The 10,691-nt window shown below is 35.7% G+C and overlaps 1 protein-coding gene across 2 annotated transcripts; it reads right to left on the reverse strand.

The window, feature by feature from the left end:
- Positions 1-1,663: 1,663 nt before the first annotated feature.
- Positions 1,664-4,834, reverse strand: LOC141644338 (uncharacterized). Of its 2 annotated transcripts, XM_074453837.1 has the most exons (3): positions 4,692-4,834; positions 2,818-3,915; positions 1,664-2,359 (listed from the first exon to the last, which is right to left on the reverse strand). In XM_074453837.1, the coding sequence occupies exon 2, from the start codon at positions 3,762-3,764 to the stop codon at positions 2,829-2,831; it is 936 nt and encodes a 311-aa protein (XP_074309938.1). In that variant the 5' UTR covers positions 3,765-3,915; positions 4,692-4,834; the 3' UTR covers positions 1,664-2,359; positions 2,818-2,828. The 2 variants fall into 2 exon arrangements, with proteins under 2 accessions (XP_074309938.1, XP_074309939.1); XM_074453838.1 differs by lacking the exon at positions 1,664-2,359 and having other exon boundaries at positions 2,612-3,915.
- Between the last annotated feature and the right edge of the window lie 5,857 nt (positions 4,835-10,691).

A 10,691-nucleotide genomic window follows, 5' to 3' on the forward strand; every position in this document is an offset into this window, starting at 1 on the left:
GGAGATCTATACCTAATTAGCTAATACAATATCTAAATTGGGTAATACTATATTAACAATTAAGAATCAAGTATCTTTATAATTCACATCTTTTCCACAATTTCTCACAGGACTTTCATCAAACACTTATGCTGCATTCTCACCTTACTTTCGAGCTTCTGTCCTAATTCGATGGACGAAGGTTACTCACGCTCCAATTCCTTCAATTTCCTCCCAAATTCCTACTCTAAACCACAATAAAATCAATCAAACAACCAGCAATTTCATCTCATACACAATTGATCAAAAGCATTATCACATCGATCAACTAATTAATATCAAATTTATGAAAAATCCGGAATTGAGAGACGTAATCGTTCCTACGATGATCGCTCTCTTTCCTGATTAAGCAGATGAAATGCAAAATTAGAGAGAGAAATGATCGAGAATGTTAGTGAGAGAAAGAGATGAGGAAAAACAATCACGCGGAGATGGCGAAATTCGGAAATTAGGGTGCCAAGGTGGAGTTTGAATCTCGAGAGTTTAATTAAGCAACTCAATTTTCCCTCCAAAATTCGTTTTTCAATTCCCTCTTTCGCCTGTAATAAGGCTAACCCTGAATCAGGTTGGGCCCGGCCATATAAGGCTGAGACCAGACCGAGTCTAACCCGTATAGTAGCCGGGCTGGCTTTATTTCTATTTTTTTAGTGCTGAACCCAGACCGAGCCAAGGAAAATGCGGCACTAACCCGGCTCGAGGGAGGAGCATGACAGGCCGGGCTGCAAAAGTGTGACCCACATGTATGGAATGGGTCGGGCTAACCCGTGCCGTTGAACAATCATGGATATTCTACGGTGTACCCCGTGTTTTTCGATTTTCTATGTTGTCTCCCCACATTTTTAAAATTCTATGGTGTACTCCTAACCTTATTACTTATTTCTCCGGCATGACCTCCATTAACTTTATCACTATCAAACAACCGTACTTTGACCTTTATTTTGACTCATTAATGTTGTATAATCATTCTATATGAGAAACATCACAAATCACTTTTAATACTCACATTCTACTATTAAAAACCTTTGTTATGAAGCATGAAATAATAATGGAGATTTGATGAATTTTAGTTAAATTCGTATACTATTTGGTGGGTTAATTGGTAATTCAGCGAACTAATAAGTAATGAGTAGGTTATCGAGTAATTGAGATGGTAAATAGATGATTTAATAGATCAATTAAAAAACTAAGTTAGTAAATCCAATAATAAGGTCATGGTATATACTAATATATAGAGTTTAGAGGTACACCGTAGAATTTTAAAAATGTAGGGGTATAATATAGAAAACTGTAAAACTCAGGGGTACACCGTAGAATATCCCCTATTTTTTTGATGTTGACCAGGAGTATTCCTACCGACAGCTGGGGCAATCTTCTTCTGGGTACTGAAGGCAATTTAATGGGTTGACTCCTCCCAAGTTTGGCTTTTTCATTCGCAAGAGCTCTCACCACTCATATCAATCAACTTTGATATATTTTATTCTTTTATTTGATTTGCAAAAAACTCTTGTTTAAATAGGTGTAATTAAGGTGATTTTCGGAGTATAATTATTTTACCTTATTTTGATCTTGTGAGTTACTCCGTATGATATTAGGAACTTTTAACACGGTTTACTTATTATAAAACTATTTCCATAAATAACCAAATAATAAGAGGTTTTACAATTAACTTACTAAAAAAGAACACAGTTAGGACGAGTAAGAATCCTCAAAGTGGGACAGAGGATCGTTATTGGGTTAGGACATGCACTTCCAAGTCTTTACTACTCAGCAAGAACACTGTTCTCTGATGCATAATAATTTCCAGCAAACCAAAAACACCAAACTGATAACTTGGGGTGGGGTACTAAGCCGCGTTCCTTCAACACTTCAGTTCTAACACCATTATCACGCTCTACACGACGCTGAAGGATACCAATATCGATATAGTACCCGACGCTCATGACTGGACGTTTCACCAAAGAGCTGGCAGAGACTCATAAACCTGTAAGAGTTGTGAATTTTAATGATTTTAACAAATGGGGTAGGAATGTAGGATAGTAGGGCACTCTAGGCAAAACTACCACTGAACTCAGAAGATAGTACCAAGACTACCAGCACCACAGTAGTGCTCTTCTTGGGAATATTGTATCGGCTTCACATGATAAAAACAGAAAACAGACAGTAGAAGATAAATGTTGCATCTTGCTCGGATACTCCCTCTTCATGGTTGGATGAGACTTCCTTCAAAAATCTCATAGTAATAACTAATAATCACTATATTTATTCCTTCGAATTCTCCATCACCTTCATTCTGGGACAAAGTGGCAGGATACAGTGGCACCTGCACATTATCATCCAAGGCTATTTAAATAAAGCTGCAAAATCTGGTTCTATACAGGTTTAAGCAAGTCGCGTCGTAGTCTTTAATACAACAATAACAACTCCAAACAAAGCGTCGATCCTAAATTAATTTGGAGTAGGTAACAATAACATGAATCATTATTTGGAACTGCAAAGACAAATATATACCTACGATTTCGATCTTGTCACATTCTTTCCAAGACAGTAAAAAATTTCGACAAAGATAATCAGAAATCAAAACAAGACACAAGGCCAATACAGTACAACAATATTTCTAGGTTGGTCCTCTAGAATATGACCAATTTATCTCATCCTTTCCGAATAATGAAGAATCACGGTAGGTAAGACTAAAGAATGATGCTAATTGCTAACAATGAAGTGAACAGTTACATTAGCAAAGTGAAATCCTTATGAATATGCTTACAGAACATCATTTACCTAAAGGTTTATCATGTATAGAATTCTACATGATCACCAGTCTCCTTGCACAACAATTTCGCCTCAGATGCTAACTTAATGCTCTCGGAAATCACTTGTCTTGTTAGAGTGTGTTTAGAGGATGGTTTATAAAAGTTGGCTGCTTCTTTGCCACGAGCTAAGAAGGCTGCTCTAGCAGGAACGACATTTTTCCACCAAAATTCATGTAGAATTTCATGCATAAGATCCCAATATTCAGGTTCTCTATGTACTCTAAATATCGTGCTTCCATTAGGTGTCCAACAATATAGATCAACCCAATCTCGGTCCATTATCTCCATCTGACCCTGGACCTGAGGCATATAACGGAAGGGCACTCTTGACCAGGGCGAAGCCAAAGCAGGCTTCCCTTTGTTATAAGGGCATTTTACTTCTAGAATGCCGGAGTCTTGAGGGCAATTAATAAGACCATCGGGTGAGGTACCGAGCCAATCAAATTTATAATCAGGATGAATCGCAAAACCCATAAGGGTCACGTCATGTCCAGTAATGCTCTTGTACTTCTCAATAGCAGCTGCCTCGTTAAGAACGCCCCATTCCATAGCAGAAGCTTTTATAGATTTGGTAGCAGAAGCGAAAACCTTTTCACTCCAGAGATCAGCCCGCCCTGTCCCCTTCCAGAACCCCATAACAGTGCTGAATGTACTGGTTGTAAGCTTATCCTTGCGGAGTGCGAACCACTCTTTTGAAAGTTGTGTTGTACTAGCAGCAGATAGCTGACCAGTCAGTGCTTCCGCCAATGAGGACGAGAAGTGTTTAGAAACTTGTGGGGCGAGGTTGGCTCTTGGGAGGAGTGCTGAGGCAGCATTGTAATTCGCGATGCAGAATCTTGACATGTAAACTTTGGTAATACCATGACGACTAACGCCATTAATAGCTGTTGCGCTTAAAGAAAATGCACAGACCATCTTGATGGTTCAATGTGATTTCAAAACGATTTGGGGTCGGCTACCATGACTACACGAGGCATCATTTGAAACCGTCAAAGATAGGTAAGATATGTGGAGTATCTGTGCATATTGGGGAAAACTTCTAGCCAAAGCCACTCTCCGGCTCTCCCTGGAATTGAAAGTACATGAATCAGCACTATGGTCACTGGTCAGAAACAATGGAAGAATACTGAACTGTGGGACGACTGTTCCGCTTCAAGATATAAAACTAGTATGGTTTTGAAATACGACTGACAAAGACCAAACCTTTTGCTTCAAACAAGACCTTGCTGAACTAAAACATGAAAGCAAACTCTACCATCCTCGGAAAAACAAAAGTATACTGCCTCCGTCTCAGTCATTTGTTTTCTACATTACCAATCTGTTTAAACACTGCAATTATCGAATTCCGAGTACTTTTAAGATGTTACTGATACTTCAAAAATTAAACTATCAACACTAAGGCACTGACTTCACATTTCAAATACCCATTAACATTAATCTCCCAATTCTAAAACCAATCCAATAAAAAAACAGCAAATTTTTCCACCCAATTGACTTATTAATTGCATTAAACAAGAATATATCAGCAATATTCAGGAACAAAAGCACCCAGATTACAATTAAGAGGATAATTAAATCCCCATATTAGACTGCAAATTAATTTATACCACAAATTTGATCATATACAAACAATAATTAAGTTAATTAGTCTAATGGACATTGATTATTTCATATCAAATCTTCAATTTTTGTTTTTTTTGGGAATTATCAGAGTTTAATTTCCCAGAGTAAGCACAAATTTGAGTAGAAAAAAGCATGTAATTGAAATTACTGTCAATAGTAAAAGAAATAAAAGGAAGAGACGTAAATTAAAGAGACAAGAAAGATTAAAGGAATAGATACCTGAGCTCGAGGTTTCATGCTTCAATGGCGATGGGAGGAGACCAAAACTTGATTAGATAGTAGGTTAGGAGAATCGAACACGGAGCCTTAGCGGAGGGGTTAGGGTTAGGTGAATTGGCTCGGGTGTGACCCCGACTTGGTTTGTGGATGGCTCGCGTGTGTCCAAGCTTTTATTTTCCTAAATGAATTAAAGAAAAAAGTTGGATTAGGCAATGGTCCATGTTAAGATGAGGTCGAGGTCCAATAGGACCAAACTTTGTCGACCTAAATGGAGGTAGGCCGGAATAGGTTGGGTTTGGGAGAAGAGTAACCCGATGGTGGGTTGATTAGCCTTGTTGGCCACCTCGGCTATCATACAAAATAAGTATCTTTTTATACTCCCACCATCTCATTTAATGTTCTCATTTTCCTTTCCCTCCAATTTTTTCATTGTTCCCTCTTTCCCCATTTAGTAAGTTTTTGGGTTGTGAAATTACAACCTTGTCCTTGTTAGTTTTTCTGATTTACTAAAATTGCCATCTACTTGGCCCACAATTTGTTTTCTTAACCCAGCCAATTACCCCATCCCAACCCTAATCTATGTGTGTTAATTAACCCAGCCCAACACTAACCCTAATTAGCATATAATCCTTCCCATCTTTTATCTCTCCAGAACTTTTTATCAAACCCTAAATCTCACTTGCAGCCATCGTTCTTTCACCTTCTCTCTTCCGTCATATCCATCTTCATCTCTTCAAACATTCTCATCTTCATCTTCCTTCATTTATCCTCAAGATCTGTATATTCTGAGACTCACTTAATCCTTAATCTTCAACCATACTCATTTTCTCTCTCTTACTCACTTGTATCTCTCGGTTTTGTTTTTTCGCATGACCTGTTTTTTGGTGTTGTACGATTATGAAGATGTACTCAAATGTTCAGATCTTATTTAAGAAAATGCACCTTGTTTATTTAACATGTTGGATGTTGATGGATCTAGAGGTTGATACTGATTTTGAAGATGTGGAGGTTGAGGAGGTTGAAGCTAGGGTTGAGGATGAGTTAATGGTGAAAGATTCTATCTTTAGCGTGCCTAAATCGTCTAATCTTCAATCTTATGTTGTTGTTTCTGATTCTTTGGGGGAACTTAACACTTTTGTGCCTGAAATATGCCCTGATTTCTTGGAATTTGATGCGAGGATGGAGGAACTTGATCGTGAGGCTAACATAAGGATAGTAGCAGCTAAGGAGAGAAGAAAGAGGGTTGAGGCCATGCGAGATACTCCTGAACATAAGAGGTGGTTCATTGAGGAAATCTCCAAATATTTTCTTGCTCTTAAGATTCTTTTGGAAGATCTAAGGAGGTTGATTTCTGTTCCTATTTATTTCTTCTAATTTTATGGTCTTTTTTTAACTAGTGATGAATTGCATGCATTAGATGGGATTATTTGCCCAATGATAATGTTTTTAAGGGCATATTTCTGTTTGCATGCATTACGCCACCATATTCTATGAATATGATGAGGCTATGCATGCAATCAGATCTTTAGTTGTTGTCCTTCGGAAATCTGTAATTGTAATCTAGTTGTACGCCAAATTGTCCATTAAATTAACTGCACCAACATCATCATTTAATGTGCGAAGTTCATATACATAGTTAATTAAAATGTAAAAAATTCCAGCCTGATATTGGTCTTTGGTGGTTGATGCTGTTTTATTGATCTTCAACATGCTATTATCATGATCTGCAAAGTGTTGTTTTCTTGATCTTCAAATGTTGTAGTTGCTGTTTGGTTGGTTGTTGTACTACATAACACAACTTTCCACAAAATGAGTATATCAATCAACTAAAACTAATGATGGTTGGTGTCTTAACTTTACAAAAAAAAAAGTTTGATGCTTGCATAGCTGTTAAGTTCAATCTTGTGAACCTAATGTTACTGAATCTATCGGTTCAGTAAGTGCAGTAATCTGACTTTCATCCCCTATATTTTGAACATACCTAATGCAATCTTGTACCATATTCATGTCTACCTGTAAATACTGAGGTAGTCTTCCTTCTTTTGTTAACTTGGACTTATGCATATGTAGTATCTTGTACTTATTGTGTCATATGAGTTGTAACACCTCTAGCATACAACCCTGCATAGTAATAAACACATAATTTAGTTTTATTACTTTAAGATTGTTAAATGAAGTAGTTACTACCCCCACCCGCTCATCTAACTTGTACGAATTACTGAGTGTCTTAAGTGACTGAATGACCCTAAAGAATCCCAAATCCAAGACATTTAAGTCTACTGTATTTGGGGGTTGTTGAACTAGTTGTATATTCCACCCATTAGAGCTTGTTGCTTCTCTAAAATCTACATCAGAATTGTTGATATGAGGATGTGTATTATCTTGTTGGATGTAAATAGTTTTGCTTGCATTCTCTGGCCATTTCCTCTTGATTTCAGGGAGCACCTTCCCTAGTAGCATATCATTCACCACTTGCTTAGTTATTGATTTTATAGGTTTGGTCTGCATTGTTCCTGCAATCCTGTTTTTTGAATTTCTTTTGGCTGATTCCAAATATACAAATGGCCAACTCTCAATCTTTCCATCAAAAATAACATCATTATTCTCTGAATATTGTAGTCTCCTAATAGCACACAAGAACATGATTTTATCTATGAATGTTTTTTTAACTGAACACTTCTATAAGGATCCGGTTTTGTTTGAGATAAGTACTAAGTAGAACCTTTAACCATATTTAGTTATATAAAATCATTTTTCATCAATATGTATGACATTACTTTAATATTTGAACATGACTTTACTGCATTTATCATCATAATATAACTGTGACAGACTGAAAATTAACCTATAAAGTTTGTTTTTACCTGTCAAACCTGGTTTTAATGCATTGATATGAGTCCTGATAACTTTGTCAGTTACCCATTTGGACACCATTGATTGGCTACAACTCATTGCAGCAGCAACCCTTGCTTGTGTTGTTTTTTGCCCAGTTCAAGGCTTTTGAACTTCTGATCATCAAACACAAGCCTTGGTTTACATTTCTTTCCCTTTAACTTGTTTATGACATTGATAACTTGTTCTGTATCTTTTTGCTGCTTTGCTTTATTCTCTTTAACTTGTTTATGACATTGACCCCCTTCCTGGTCTTATACATATGTGTATTAAATGGGTTTTGGCTGTTTGCTTATAAATGTTGATTGTATTTATTGATTTGGGATGATTTGTTTGTTTGCTTATAAATGATCAGCCTAAAATAGTACCCTTTCTATATATATATATAGCTGTTGTAAACATTGCATATTTGAACTTTGCACAAATTGGTGGATGATGTTGGCGCAATTATTTAAATGAACTGAAATTTCAAATTGGCGCAAAATTGAAAATTTGGTGCCAAATTTGAATTTAATACTCCACATGTGTGTCCTCTTGATATACTTATGTAGTTCTGATTAATGTTCCAACAAACAATGCTGCCAAGAAATGAAGAAATAAATACCCCCACTTGCAAATCTGAAGTTAAATCATTTTCTACTTTTCAGATTTTAATTTTTAATGGAAGGGTGTGTTATTTCAGATTTTATTTTTTAAAGTAAGGGTGTAATTTCAGATTTTAATTTTTATTGGAAGGGTATGTAATTTCAGTCTTTAATTTTCAATGTAAGAAATTGTAAGTTTTTGACACATTAAATTTCAGTTGGGATTGGAAATTAGAGCTGATCAAGTGCGGGCTGACCCGTTCGGTCCAGCCCGTTCGGCCCGCTAAAATAGCGGGCTTGGACAAGAAAAATCAAAAATTAAATGGGTAACGGACAAGAAAATTCGGCCCGCTAGAATAAATGGACGGGCTTGGACTAAACAAAATTGCTCATGGGCGGCCCGCTAGGCCCGCTATTATTAGTAACCTCACAAAAGTCCTCAAACCCTCAATCTCAGACGTTTTATGCTCATTTCATTTGCAATTTGTACACACTAAATCAATTAGGTAGCGCAAATGAATATTTATGACTTACGTATAAGTGGGAGATTGTCGGTATTTACACTTGTCGTATAAAGATTCTCTGAGATTGGACATGCTAACGGGATTGTCGTATAAAGATAGTACCTTTCAAGTATTTACACGGGAGTGTATGTAACCGCTAATAGTGCCCCACAAATAACGAGGCAAAAATGAACTTTTGATGTTTGTAGTAGAACATTGCCAAATTTGTGTTTTTTCCAAAGTTAGTAAACTTATCTTTTGAAAATTAGTATACTTTTTTAAGGGTAGACTTTTAAAGATAATTGTTAAGATTTAGGGGATGTAGCTATAACAAACTCGTGTTTTAATAAAAACACTAATTTTTGTATTTTATTTTAGTCAGGCCCACGGGCCGGCCCGCTCTCTTGAAGTGGGTGGGTATGGACAGTGGAAAATGGCCCGCTTAGCGGGCTCAGGCTATTAAATACGGCCCGTCGGACACTTTTTTAGCAGCTAGGCCCGGCCCATGTCCGGCCCAAGCCCGCTTTTGATCAGCTCTATTGGAAATGTATGAAAAATGGAGAAAATATGATCTGGAAATGTTCCATGTAATAGCTGCAAATCATCTTGGCCTACGTGCTTAAATTTTTGGAGGGAAGGCTTTACCTCTAAATATGAGCTCTTTACTTTAATTAATCAAACCTCAAGTTGACCCACATGATTAATCTTTGCCCTCAACTTGTACATTATATTCATTGTTTATTGTTTTCCTTAATTCTTGAGCCAAAAAAAGAAAAGGGAACATTAATTGAAATTGGAGGAAGTATTAAGTTTTTTTTTTGGTGCAATCTTTTTATATTAAATTAATGTGAGAATAATCAATAAAATATTATGAAGTATAGAATATAATAAAAAAATGAAAATAAAAATATAAAATAGTAAAATGATTTATTTATGTATTTTGGTGAAATTAACTATCTCACATGTGAGAAGATTACTATAGCCGATAAACTAAGTGTGAATCATGAGTCAATCTAATATAGACACGGGTGATAGGGAAATTAGTTAATTTATGGTCTTGCGATGAATATTATTATGAGATTTACTCATATAAGTTTCAAAAAATAACTAAAATCCTATACAACTTTTTCTATTGTAATAAAGTCTTTTATAAGACGGTTTACGAATAAACATCTCCTATATACTAAGAGAATAAAACTTCTCAAAACTTTTCCCTCCAAAAATAATATGCTTAAAAATAAGGAAACAAGATTATATTTATAAAAATTATTATTTTTCATTATGATTATAATCCTTTAATCTTTTAATCATTATAACAAGTTTAGATCTCGTGCTACAGCAAATTGCATAATATTAAGACAATTACGACAAACGTCAACTTCTACATTCAACAGTTACAACATTAATTACGACAAAAGCATAAAATGTCTACGAACAAACTAGTTGAGCGGTTGGTTAACTATGATATTATACCATCAGATCACTGTTCATATATCTTGTTTATTACGACTAAACGGTGGCTTTGAGTACCGTTCATTTGTCTTGTTTATTGCGTATAATGGAATAATGGCTCTGATTAGTGTTTGAAAAAAAAAATAATCGTCCATATGTATAATAACACAATATACTTATGTTATTTATATTTTCACGTTATATATACATTTACCACAATTTATTAAAATTATGCCACGTTTTATTAGTATTTTATTATGACTAAGCCAACACTTATATGTGTTTTATCACGATTGTGATTATAATTGTTATTGTTCTTGTCATTTTTTTTCATTATTCTTGTTTTTTTAGGAGCCCTATAAATTCACGACACCTATATACTTTTTTATAGGTTGTTCGTGTTTGTGTAGAGGAGCAGTTTGTCAGGCTGATTGTAGACAAAAAATTGGATTCTACCGAAAAACCTCTGCTTTACATTGTGGAGTCATCACCTCTCTGGGTTGGTCATGTCAATTGGCAATTGACGTATGAGTCGTCTGAAATCGTTTCTCCTATCTGAAATTATCGAT

The sequence above is a fragment of the Silene latifolia genome, chromosome 2, assembly GCF_048544455.1.
Source record: "Silene latifolia isolate original U9 population chromosome 2, ASM4854445v1, whole genome shotgun sequence".
Lineage (NCBI taxonomy): Eukaryota > Viridiplantae > Streptophyta > Magnoliopsida > Caryophyllales > Caryophyllaceae > Silene > Silene latifolia.